Here is a 13,202-nt window from a genome sequence, read left to right on the forward strand (position 1 = left end):
CTCCATTTTGTTGCTCCCAGCATATAGACAGAAACTAAAACAGGAAACACCTGTGCTCTGGTCTGTTCAACGCTGGTCCGACCAATCTGATTCTACGCTTCAAGGTTGCTTCGATCACATGGACTGGGATATGTTCCGGATAGCGTTGAACAACAACATTGATGTATACGCTGATTCTGTGAGGGAGTTTATTAGCAAGTGCATCGGTGATGTACCCACGGCGACTATTAAAACCTTCATCAATCCAGGGTTTCTGGTTGGGGGCAGCTTTCGCACAAAACTGAAAGCGCGAACCACTGCTTTTAATCAGGGCAAGGCGACCGGAAACATGACCGAATACAAACAGTGTAGCTATTCCCTCCGCAAGGCAATCAAACAAGCTAAGCATCAGTAGAGACAAAGTAGAGTCGCAATTCAATGGCTCAGACACGAGAGGTATGTGGCAGGGTCTACAGTCAATCACGGACTACAAATAGAAAACCAGCCCCCTCGCGGACCCCGATGTCTTGCTCCCAGACAAGCTAAACAACTTCTTTGCTCGCATTGAGGACAATACAGTGCCACCAACACGGTCCGCTACCAAAACCTGCGGGCTCTCCTTCACCGCAGCCAACATGAGTAAAACACTTAAATGTGTTAACCCTCGCAAGGCTGCAGGCCCAGATGGCATCCACAGCCACATCCTCAGAGCATGCGCAAACCAGCTGGCTGGTGTGTTTACAGACATATTCAATCAATCCCTATCCCAGTCTGCTGTTCCCACATGCTTCAAGAGGACCACCATTGTTCCTGTTCCCAAGAAAACGAAGGTATCTGAGCTAAACGACTATCGCCCCATAGCACTCACTTCCATCATCATGAAGTGCTTTGAGAGACTAGTCAAGGATCATATCACCTCCACCCTAGACCCACTCCAATTTCCTTACCACCCCAATAGGTCCACAGACGACGCAATCGCAATCACAATGTCCTAACCCATCTGGACAAGCGATATCTATGTAAGAATGCTGTTCATCGACTACTGTTCAGAATTTAACACCATAGTACCCTCCAAACTCATCCATGGGTCTCCATGGATCTCAACCACACCCTGTGCAACTGGGTCCCGGACTTTCTGACGGGACGCCCCCAGGTGGTGAGGGTAGGAAACATCTCCACCCTGCTGATCCTCAACACTGAGGTGTGTTCTCAGCCTACTCCTGTGCTTCCTGTTCACCCATGACTGCATGGCCACACATGCCTCCAACTCAATCATCAAGTTTGCAGACAACACTACAGTAGTAGGCTTGATTACCAACAACGACGAGACGGCCTACAGGGAGGAGGTGAGGGCCCTCGGAGCCAACAAAACAAAGGAAATGATCGTGGATTCAGGAAACAGCAGAGGGAGCATCCCCCTATCCACATCGACGGGACAGTAGTGGAGAAGGTGGCAAGTTCCTGGGCGTACACATCACAGACCAACTGAAATGTTCCACCCACACAGACAGCGTGGTGAAGAAGGCGCAACACTTGTGTGTGAAAGGTAGTTGTTGTGAAATTGTTAGATTACGTGTTAGATATTACTGCACGGTCGGAACTAGAAGCACAAGCATTTCGCTACACTCGCATTAACATCTGCTAACCATGTGTATGTGACCAATCAAATTTGATATGATGATAAACAGAGAGTAGCAGCAGCATAAAAGAGGGGTTGTGGTGGGTGGCACACAATGCAAATAGTCCAGGTAGCCATTTGATTACCTGTTCAGGAGTCTTATGGTTTGGGGGCAAAACCGTTGAGAAGCCTTTTTGTCCTAGACTTGGCACTCCGGTACCGCTTGCCATGCGGTATAAAGAGAGAACAGTCTATGACTAGGGTGGCTGGGGTCTTTGACAATTTTTAGGGCCTTCCTCTGACACCGCCTGGTATAGAGGAACACACACACTGGATCGACATCGACACAGTGAATTTGAGTGATTAGATTTAATGAGAGCACCAGAGAGAGAGGGAGTGTGCGCTTGTGTGTGCGCCCATCCCAGTCTGGCAGCTGGCCAAAACACACTTGGGGATGCCCTGCATTACAATGACCACTTAAAGATACAGCACTGCTTTGCTGCTGCTCTCTCCTGTCTTAGTGGAGGTACATGTATGTATCGGAATTGTCGCTATGTGGATTTGCAGTCTGCCTTCCCTACCCATCCTGTGATTGGTCAGGAGCAACTGTGTTTATGAGGGGGGGCTGTTCTACTGACGTGATGATGTGACAGTGAGTGTTGAGTATTGATCTGAAGCCCAGGTATGCCCAGGTATTCTGACCTCTATGTATTTCACAGTGCTTATGTCTGGCTGGCGGTCTCTGTGTGCAAAGATATGAGGCATTTTTTAAATGTTTGGTAACATCAAGTGATGGCGTGGATCATATAAGCCTGAATGATAAGTGCAAAAGAGGGAAGGGGAAAGAGAAATGGAAGGGGAGTGGAAGAGAGAGGGAAGGAGGGGGACCCTGTGAAAGTGAGCTCTTCTGCAAGCAGTTCTGCTTTTGCCTGCGTCTGCATGTGTGTGATTACTGACCACACATGTGCATGCCTGGGAGGGTAGGAGGGAGAGAATGAAGGGAATGGAAGGAGAGAGGGAGGAGGGAAGATATGGAGGAAGCAAAGTTGGAGAGATGGAGAGAGAGCACTCACAGCAGTGTGTGGTTGTGAGACTGAAGGAAGAAGAAATTGGTGGCCAATGCCAACACTTACGTGTGCGTTCTGCCCTTGTGTCCTTGGACCTGTTTGTCATGGAAATGAGCCAGGATGAGCTTCCTCTTCCTGTTCAGCTGTGACATCACACATTCACACACACTCCAGGTGTCTAAGCCTCGAAAGGTAGTGTCAGATTGGTGAAATTAATTGTTCTTGGTTTGTGTGGAGTTGTATTATTCACAATCATACATTCATATCAAAGACACCCTCCACTCCTCCTGGAAACAACAAAGAAGAGCAACAACATGGATGGAAGAACAAGAGAAGGGAAACGTTTCTACAGCATCCAACAGAAGTCTGTATCTCACTCACTCCTCAGGCCCGCTGTCTCTCTATCCCTCCCCTGTATCACAACCGTGATTGGGTGGCGCACAATTGGTCCAGGTTTGGCCGGGGTAGGCCGTCATTGTAAATAAGAATTTGTTCTTAACTGACTTTCCTAGTTAAATAAGGGTTAAATAAAATAAATACAAATCCCCCTCTCTTTCCCTCCCTCCATCTCTCTCATAGCGCGGCTGTTTCTAAGGAGTCATCTTGGACCGCATCCTTTGCCCACAATAACATTAAAGAACACACACATTAAATATACACACACACACACACCAATCCCAGTCAGCATGGCAGTGCACACTTCAGTGGTTGTGCTGTTTCAGAGCGAGGGATCAGAAGTTTACATACACTTAGATTGTAGTCATTAAAACTCGTTTTTCAACCACTCCACAAATGTCTTGTTAACAAACTATAGTTTTGGCAAGTCGGTTAGGACATCTACTTTGTGCATGACACAAGCAATTTTTCCAACAATTGTTTACAGACAGATTATTTCACTTATAATTCACTGTATCACAATTCCAGTGGGTCAGAAGTTTACATACAGTAAGTTGACTGTGCCTTTAAATTTCTTGGACAATTCCCGAAAATGATGTAATGGCTTTAGAAGCTTCTGATAGGCTAATTGACATCATTTGAGTCAATTGGAGGTGTACCTGTGGATGTATTTCAAGGCCTACCTTCAAACTCAGTGCCTCTTTGTTTGACATCATGGAAAAATCTAAAGAAATCAGCCAAGACCTCAGAAAACAAATTGTAGACCTCCACAATTCTGGTACATCCTTGGGAGCAATTTCCAAATGCCTGAAGGTACCACGTTCAACTGGACAAACAATAGTATGTAAGTATAAACACCATTTGACCACGCAGCCGTCATACCGCTCAGGAAGGAGACGTGTTCGGTCTCCTAGAGATGAACGTACTATGGTGCGAAAAGTGCAAATCAATCCCAGAACAACATTAAAGGACCTTGTGAAGATGCTGGAGGAAACGGGTACAAAAGTATCTATATCCACAGTAAAATTTGTCCTATATCGACATAACCTGAAAGGCCGCTCAGCAAGGAAGAAGCCACTGCTCCAAAACCGCCATAAAAAAGCCAGACTACGGTTTGCAACTGCACATGGGGACAAAGATCGTACTTTTTTGAGAAATGTCCTTTGGTCTGATGAAACAAAAATAGAACTGTTTGGCCATAATGACCATCTTTATGTTTGGAGGAAAAAGGGGATGCTTGCAAGCCGAAGAACACCATCCCAACCGTGAAGCATGGGGGTGGCAGCATCATGTTGTGGGAGTGCTTTGCTGCAGGAGGGACTGATGCACTTCACAAAATAGATGGCATCATGAGGATGGAAAATTATGTGGATATATTGAAGCAACATCTCAAGACCTCAGTCAGGAAGTTAAAGCTTGGTCGCAAATGGGTCTTCCAAATGGACAATGACCCCAAGCACACTTCCAAGGTTTTGGCAAAATGGCTTAAGGACATCAAAGTCAAGGTTATGGAGTGGCCATCACAAAGCCCTGACCTCAATCCTATATAATTCTTTGGGGGCAGAACTGAAAAAGGAGGCCTACATACCTGACTCAGTTACACCAGCTCGGTCAGGAGGAATGGGCCAAAATTCACCCAACTAATTGTGGGAAGCTTGTGGAAGGCTACCTGAAACATTTCACCCAAGTAAAAATTTTTAGGCAGTGCTAAATACTGAGTGTATGTAAACTTCTGACTCATGGGAATGTGATGAAAGAAATAAAAGCTGAAATACATTATTCACTCTACTATTATTCTGACATTTCGCATTCTTAAAATAAAGTGGTGATCCTAACTGACCTAAAACAGGATTTTTTTACTAGGATTAAATTTCAGGAATTGTGAAAAACTGAGTTTAAATGTATTTGGCTAAGGTGTATGTAAACTTCCGACTTCAACTGCATCTGACACAGGAAGGAGAGGACTGGCAGAGAATACACAACGATAACCCCCCCACCTCTCCCACTCTCCCTCTCTCTTACACATACACACATTCTATATTTCTCCCTTCCTCATTTTCTTTCTCTCTCCTTATCTTGGTCTCTCCCTTTCACACGGTCTCTCTCACACACACATGGACACGCAGACACACCAATCTCCAGGGGACCCTCTCCACTCCACTACCTGTTGTCTTGGCAACCACACACTGTGTGTGGACCATGTGACGAAGAAGGTGAAGACCGAGCTCATATCTGCCGCATCGAGATTGACACACACACACACACACACACACACACACACACACACACACACATACTGGTGTGCATGCACAGATATGCTTCATAAAGATCCCAATAGAATAATGTCATGGCCTTTAGCCTGAAGAATCTGATTTCTAGTCACGCATGCTCGTGTGTGTGTTTGCACACCCATGCACGAAAGTGTGCAGAGACATGCACTTTCCCCACTGTGATAGTGGATTATCTAGTGAGCATGTGTTCTAACGCAAAATGGCTGCCGTGTGCATTACCCAGGTGGGTGCCTAGCTACACATTAGTGGGTGATGAAGAGCGGTGTTCCCATCATCTGTAAAGGGCTTTGAGACCTGGTGAAAAACACAATATGAATACAATTCATTAGTATATGGGCCAGTACTCTGCAAAGGTGTTATGTTTGCATCTGTTAGTGAGTGTGTATTACTAGAGGTGTCTGTGTAACTGAATGATTGTGTTTGTCTGTGGAGGTCTGGTTTAGGGTGTGTGCATGCAGTTCTGTGTCCATGTCAGTGCAGGGAAGTGTGTAAACATGTCTGATTGTGTTTACAGTATGTCTCTGAGGGTGTGTGGTGTGTATTTCTATAATCATATGTTTATATATTCCTGATTGTGTGTATACCGTATATATCTGATTATAAGTGTATCTGTGTGTAGATGTGCGTGCCCAGCTGGTGGAGCAGCAGCGGTGTTTGGAACAGCAGACAGAGATGAGGGTGCAGCTGCTGCAGGACCTGCAGGACTTCTTCAGGAAGAAGGCTGAGATCGAGACGGAGTACTCCAGGAACCTGGAGAAACTAGCAGAGCGGTTCATGGCCAAGACACGCAGCACCAAGGACCACCAGCAGTACAAGTAAGAGGGTGTGTGTGTGTGTGGTGTGTGTGTGTGTGTGTGCATAGCTCATATGTGTTTAAGTGTAAACAGTGGCTTTATGTTTGTGTTGATTCGAGTACAACCTCCCCGATGTTTCTCTCTCCTACAGAAAGGACCAGAACTTGCTGTCTCCAGTTAACTGCTGGTACCTGCTGCTGAACCAGGTAATGAATCTGTTTGTTTGCATGTGTGCTCAATCCTGAAGGCACATATTGCTGACATGTTGGTTCTCTTCATTAAAAAGTTGCCTGTGTTCAGGCAATATAAGCACATGATCTATCTCGCTCTTCAGGTGAGGAGAGAGAGTAAGGACCACGCCACACTCAGTGACCTCTACCTGAACAACGTCATCACCCGCCTCACGCACATCAGCGACGACTCCGCCCGCCTGCTCAAAAGAGTGAGCCAATCACAGCCTCTTCTCATACACGTGTCACAGAACATCAGGAGTCAGCGTTCAAAGTTGACTTTCCCAAGGGAATAGAGGGTTTAATAGCTTTGACGACATGTCTGTTAGTATGAGAGGGAGCAAGAAGAGGACTAGAAGAGTTAATGTTTTCTAAGGAAAAGTAAAGGCTCATATTTCCCCCTGTGTATTTTCCCAGAAGCCTCTTGGTTTGAGAGGGCACTATAAAAGGAGCCACAAAGAATTCAAATCAAATCAAAATCAAATGTATTTATATAGCCCTTCGTACATCAGCTGATATCTCAAAGTGCTGTACAGAAACCCAGCCTAAAACCCCAAACAGCAAGCAATGCAGGTGTAGAAGCACCTTAACCTGATGGGTTTTAATCAAAAGTACAGAAGCGGTCCACATTTCCCCCCGTGTATTTTCAGAGAAGCCTGCCTCCGAGTGCTGTAGAACAAGTTAAACACACACACCCTTTCCGAATTCAGCTCATCATGTTCATTATTCATCTCTATGTGGCTCCTGTTTTATTAATGAGAGCTAAAGTGCTGAGAGACCTGCTAGCTTGTAGCTATATACAGTACGCCTAGACATAGAGGCTTCGTAACTGTGTTATAACTGCTTATGAAGCCAGGGGCGCAACTTTGGTTTTAAAAGTGGGGGGACATAGTTATTTACATTTTTATATATATATTTTTTTTTACAGTCGGATAAACACTCAACTGCCTACCCAACCGCTCGGAGGCGTCCGCATGGTCCTAAAGCACATTATTGCCTCGTTTTGTATATCATTCCAATGATAAAACTGACTGCTGGCCCCCGTTCCCCAGTCCCTAGTGAAAGTTGCGCCCCTGTATGAAGCTCTAGCACACAGATGACACTTGTCAGTCACTGTGAGTGAGCCGAGGATGACACCGGCTGGTGACCATGACAACGCTGAGTTTCTGACAGCCTGGTGTCCATGGTGACCGGCTCAGCTGGTCCACCTCACAGTGAGAAGGCTCGTGGAATGGGATTCATCCATTCTTGGATTTTAGAGTCATTTGGCTTAATGCAATATTAATGCTGTACAGAATGCTATAACTCAAACTCCCAAACTGGAAGGAGCTGTTTAATACATGAGGACTCAGACACACACACACAGGAGCTAGGAGCTACAGCCCGGCTCCTGCCACTATATGTTTTATTTATGGATTCATCTGTTTATGGATGGATTTATTTATTCATATGCCCTCCTTATCGGATTATGAAACGTTTCTCATTTGCAGTGATGACCTCCCTTCTCCACTGTGTTGATGAAATGTCTCTCTCCTCCTCCTCCCCTCCCCTCCCCTCCCCTCCCCTCCCCTCCCCTCCCCTCCCCTCCCCTCCCCTCCCCTCCCCTCCCCTCCCCTCCCCTCCCCTCCCCTCCCCTCCCCTCCCCTCCCCTCCCCTCTCAGAGTAAAGAGATCACCTTTCAGCTGCAGGAGGACTTGATGAAACTCCTTAATGAACTCTACACCGTAAGTGACATCTATAACTGCCCCACACACAGTCTCCATTAAACATATCACTTTAGGGAGTTGAAATATTTAAAAAATATATATATATTACGGTCACTTTTCCTGTTCTTAAACAATACATCATCAAAAACTGCCACACTTTAATTTTAAACATTGCAACATGAACTTTGAGGAATGAGCCACTTTTTCTGTGCTCTACCAATACTTGTAATTTCAGCAAAATGCTGCAAAGGATAGTTGCTGAGCGTTAAGTTTAGTTAAGTGAAGGCTTGGCAGCCTTAAAAGCTTCTGGTGTAAATAAATAAACACATGAGCTAGAAAGAACTTAGAGGGGACAGGTCTGTTCCTAACCTCACAGGGTGAAGGGAGGTTTCGGTTGGGTGCAACTCTGCCAATGATGGGCAACATTTGTCAGGTGCATTCCTATAGGTGACTGTGGTATGAGCAGTAAGGTCATGTTGAGTAGGCCCGAAACAGGAGAAAACACATTCAAACGGAGGAGGTACTACCTGAACTCGTTCAATGAGGAGGATTCTTTCTGCTTTCCATGTCAAAACCTTTCCGTCTATTAGTGCCTTCTGAACACGACCCAAACGATTTGCCCTGGGCAGAGTTGTTGACAGATGGATGCATTGTGGGCTGTGATTGCTAGGTGATGAAGACATACCACATGTACCATGGGGAGACGCTGAACGCGGAGACCAAGCTGAGGGATGCCGAACGTCAGGTCGGGGTTGGCAAAGTGGGGCCTGGCGGAGGGGTGGAGCCGCTATTCGGCATGCGTATAGAGGAACGCCACCAGAGACGCAACGCCGCCCGCAAGATGGAGAAGATGAGGGAGAAGGTACAGAAACCCATGAGGGACAACCTTTCCTTTCCTGTATTAATTTAGATATATATTTTTTTCAGTCTAACTTTTACTTTCTCCTCACCCTTCTCTCTCGCTCTCTCCTCCCTCTCTCTGCTCTCACGCTTTCTCTCTCTCTCTGTCGCTCTCTCACCAGAGGAAGGCTAAGTACTCTGAGAACAAGCTGAAGTCTCTGAAGGCCAGGAACGAGTACCTTCTGACGATGGAAGCCACCAACTCCTCCGTGTTCAAATACTACATCCACGACCTGCCCGATATCATAGACGTGAGTTCACACACACACACACAAACAAGCCGGTTTCAGTAGATTTCACTTTTACCTAAGCAGTTGACAAAAAGTGTGTGTCTTTCTTTCTCTAACACATTAACATCTCCTCCCTCACTCCCTCAGTGTTGTGACCTGGGGTACCATTCCAGTCTGAGTCGTGCGTTGAAGACCTACCTGTCTGCAGAGCTGAGTCTGGAGGCCTCCAGGCAGACAGGGTTGGAGGTACTGGAGGGGGCCGTAGAGGGCCTGGATCCTGCCCGAGACAGGCAGCGCCTGCTGGGCCTCTACCCCACTGCCTTCTGCCCCCCGCCACGCTTCAGCTTCCAGCCCCACATGGGGGACCCCGTGAGTGCGCAAAAGTGCAAAAACACACAAGCACGGATTCACACACAGACGTACGCCCCCCCCCCCCCCCCCCCCCCCCCCCGGTAGGTGCCCGGTCATGCTGTGTGTTGTTCCTGTTTCCTGTCAGGTGACCCAGATAGCCGCCCAGCCACAGGTGCAGGCAGAGCTCACATCTAGGCTGCAGCAGCTCCAGTCACGCCTCTCCACCCTGAAGATAGAGAACGAGGAGGTGAGAGACAGACATTTATCACACAGTCAAATGTACTTCAGTTTCCCAGTGTGCTTTGCTGGAGAGGTGATACCAGACATGTACAGTTTCCCAGTGTGCTGTGTTGTAGTTTGGTTGATTCTCTGACCACATGCTGTGGGACGGAGGAGAGGGAGATTGGGTTGGAGTGATTTTGTGACAGAGGTAGACTTATAAATCAACCATTTTCGTGCCCTGAAGCTAGAGTTTTTTGTTGTTGTTATTTATAGTGTGTTTTTGGAGTGTGTATTACGGTTGAGAAGATTATATATGCAATTGCTGTGGAATGGGAGGGCAGCTGTTATCTAACCCTGAAGGGCACAGAAGTGCTGATGAAGACTGGAGTAATGAGCTGCATCTGCATGTCTCAGCACACACCGTAATTACCATACACAAATAAACACTCTCACACACCACCTGCACCATACAGATTTAAGATGTGCACACACGCTCGCTCAAACCTCATATCCACAAGTACATGAACACACACATACACCACACATCCTCTGTGAGCGACTACTTTGGTCTAACTCTATTTACCCGCAGGTGAAGAAGACGTCGGGGGCCACTCTCACCACCCTCCAGGACATGTCAGTGCTGGATGACTATGACGTTTCCCAGAGTTTCACCCACAGTCCCTCTTCAGAGTCGGTCAAGTCCAGCGTGTCGGACGGCTACCTAAACAAACCCAGCCTCGCCAAGCGCCGTGCCAACCAACAGGAGACGGAGCTCTTCTACTTCACGGTGAGACACGCACTCAGAGGCAGACACACACACACACAGGCTAGTTGATGTCGACAGTTAGGTAGATGTACTGTTAATAAACACCCCATGTGCTTCTGTCTGGGGTCCACAGAAGTTCCGTGAGTATCTGGAGGGCAGTAATCTGATCTCCAAACTACAGGCCAAACACGACCTGCTGAAGAAAGCCATGGCCGAGGGTAAGAGACCTCACGCTCTCTCTTGCTTTCTCGATTCTTTCTCGCGGCCTACCCTCTTTCTTTCTCTGTCTCTCTCGTTCTCTTTGTTAGCCTGATTCACGCTGGGCTCTCGTTTTTGCTTCACTTGAACCCGTGTAGTGAAACAGAATGTGAGCTTGCGATATCAGGGTGGTCAAACAAGGCTATCTTTTTGTAACTACTATCTCTCTCACTGCCTCTTTTATGGCTGAGAAATATACCTTATGTGCTAATGCCCTCCCTGTCTGACAATAAAAAAAAACTGCCCTCTCTCTGTCTGCCTGTGTCTCTCATGTCTCTCCAGGGCATATAGCAGACACGCTGACTACCAGGTATAGCTCTTAAACATGTTATTGACTGAAGCACTGTTCTATCCGTTTCTATACTTTAAATTGTCTCACCTCTCGTCTTAGTTTTAATTTGCAGAGCTCTGAGTCACTGTTGTCTCTGTTTCTCTCCTTCTAGCCGTGGACGAAAGAACTCCCATAGCAATCACCAGGTAATGTTTCCACTGTTCCTTCCACTGTCTGTGTGTGGTTGGCCACTGGTGGCTGCTTAATTGCCTGGATATGTTTTTTAGGACTCGACTAAAGCCATTCCTCTGCTGGTGGAGAGCTGCATCCGTTACATCAACCTCCATGGTGAGTCCTTCTGTTGAAAACAACATGGTGGATCCTCCCCTTAGCCAATTTGGAGGCTAGGGGTTAGGAGCCAAGTCCTTTTCAAGTCCCTCTGATGTGTACTGACACATGATTAGACTCTCATAACCGCCTCCCATCTCCTTCAGGTCTTCAGCACCAGGGCATATTCCGTGTGTCGGGGTCGCAGGTGGAGGTCAACGACATCAAGAACTCATTTGAGAGAGGTGAGCGGTCACTGAGGTCATCATACTTGTGCTTCCAGGTCAGGGGAAAGGAAACTAACCATGTCCGTCTCTCTGTTGCCAAGGTAACGACCCCCTGATTGACGAGGAGAATAACCATGACATCAACTCGGTGGCCGGTGTGCTGAAGCTCTACTTCCGGGGGCTGGAGAACCCCCTCTTTCCCAAGGAAAGGTTCAACGACCTCATTTCCTGTGTCCGTGAGTAGCAATTCTTTCCTCTAGGGTGTGGGAGGTGGCTGGACAGGAGGACAGGGGTCACTGTTTTAAAGGTGGGAGTGGTGTTTTTTTTGTGTGTATGCAATTAGTGTGTGTTTGTAAAAAGCATCAGCTGTGAAGGTTTTGTGATTTACCATGAATGCAGCTGACATTTGGACAGCTCTAACACGCAATGTGTTGTAAAAATGACCTTTTCACCAGTCGATACGGCCCTTAATTCAAAACGTATTTAAAATGCAACAGATTCCAATTGCTTTACATGCTTCACATAAATGCACTGTTAGTTTTAGGTCTCCATAAATGATCAGCGCCTGTTCATTGACAAAAATTGTCGTTTTGAAATGCAGTAATAAAAAGTCTTATGAGTAATACATTCCATTTTGGCACTGTCAAAATGGGTCCCGCTATCTCTCTCTCTCTGTATCTCTCTATCTCTCTCTTCCTCCCACACACGTCTCCAATGCCATGTCTCTTTCTGTCTTTCTGAAACGCACACAGAGAGCTAGCTGCCTCTCTCTGGGCTGCTTATATTTCAGGATGTTTCAGGATTACACCTCATGAGTTCCTGGGAATATTACTGACAGCTTGTGTGTGTGTGTGTGTGTGTGTGTGTGTGTGTGTGTGTGTGTGTGTGTGTGTGTGTGTTCCCACAGGTATAGAGAGCCTGTATGACAGAGCTCAGTGTATTCGTAAGATTCTACTGGGTGTTCCACGGGCGACTCTGGTCGTGAATAGATACCTGTTCGCCTTCCTCAACCAGTGAGTGTCTGTACGCTAACACAGAACCACACATGAACCACGTCTGGGCTAGTCTAGAACCCACAGATACACACAGAAGCAGTACTGGGTTCGACTAGAACACATATAACCACACAGAACCAGGTCTGGGTTAGTCTAGAACATAAAGAACCAAGCTGAACTAGATCTGGGCTCGTTAAGAGCACACAGAACCAGGTCTGGGCTAGTATAGAACCCAGAGAACCACACAGAACCAGTACTGGGTTAGTCTAGAGCACACTGAACCACACAGAACCAGTACTGGGTTAGTCGAGAACACACAGAACCAGGTCTGGGCTAGTGTTGAACACACAGAACCAGTACTGGGTTAGTCGAGAACATGTAGGTCTGCGGTAGTCTAGATCACACAGAACCACATACAACACGGTCTGTCTATTTGGCTGAACACGATGTCTCATCTCTGCAGCTCCAAATGGAGATGGAGCAGGAAGTGTGAACGGGAGGAGAGAGGGAGAAGTGTGAGGTGCAGGTGTGATCTACCACAGCAGAGTCTGAATGTTAGATTGCAGAGTGTTAG

At 46.9% G+C, this 13,202-nt stretch overlaps 1 protein-coding gene across 1 annotated transcript in view; it reads left to right on the forward strand.

Moving 5' to 3' along the window:
- The window catches only part of LOC109896792 (SLIT-ROBO Rho GTPase-activating protein 1), a 30,407-nt gene that overhangs the window by 12,611 nt on the left and 4,594 nt on the right, over positions 1 to 13,202 (forward strand). Inside the window, exons 2-17 of the mRNA XM_031831952.1 lie at positions 5,971 to 6,166; positions 6,297 to 6,351; positions 6,480 to 6,587; positions 8,037 to 8,099; positions 8,752 to 8,943; positions 9,104 to 9,232; positions 9,359 to 9,580; positions 9,708 to 9,809; positions 10,374 to 10,571; positions 10,684 to 10,768; positions 11,091 to 11,118; positions 11,252 to 11,285; positions 11,367 to 11,427; positions 11,574 to 11,651; positions 11,735 to 11,869; positions 12,541 to 12,646. Of these exons, the coding sequence (XP_031687812.1) occupies positions 5,971 to 6,166; positions 6,297 to 6,351; positions 6,480 to 6,587; positions 8,037 to 8,099; positions 8,752 to 8,943; positions 9,104 to 9,232; positions 9,359 to 9,580; positions 9,708 to 9,809; positions 10,374 to 10,571; positions 10,684 to 10,768; positions 11,091 to 11,118; positions 11,252 to 11,285; positions 11,367 to 11,427; positions 11,574 to 11,651; positions 11,735 to 11,869; positions 12,541 to 12,646 (1,792 nt within the window). The remainder of the gene's footprint in view (positions 1 to 5,970; positions 6,167 to 6,296; positions 6,352 to 6,479; positions 6,588 to 8,036; positions 8,100 to 8,751; positions 8,944 to 9,103; positions 9,233 to 9,358; positions 9,581 to 9,707; positions 9,810 to 10,373; positions 10,572 to 10,683; positions 10,769 to 11,090; positions 11,119 to 11,251; positions 11,286 to 11,366; positions 11,428 to 11,573; positions 11,652 to 11,734; positions 11,870 to 12,540; positions 12,647 to 13,202) is intronic.

This window comes from Oncorhynchus kisutch, linkage group LG9 (genome assembly GCF_002021735.2).
Source record: "Oncorhynchus kisutch isolate 150728-3 linkage group LG9, Okis_V2, whole genome shotgun sequence".
NCBI lineage: Eukaryota > Metazoa > Chordata > Actinopteri > Salmoniformes > Salmonidae > Oncorhynchus > Oncorhynchus kisutch.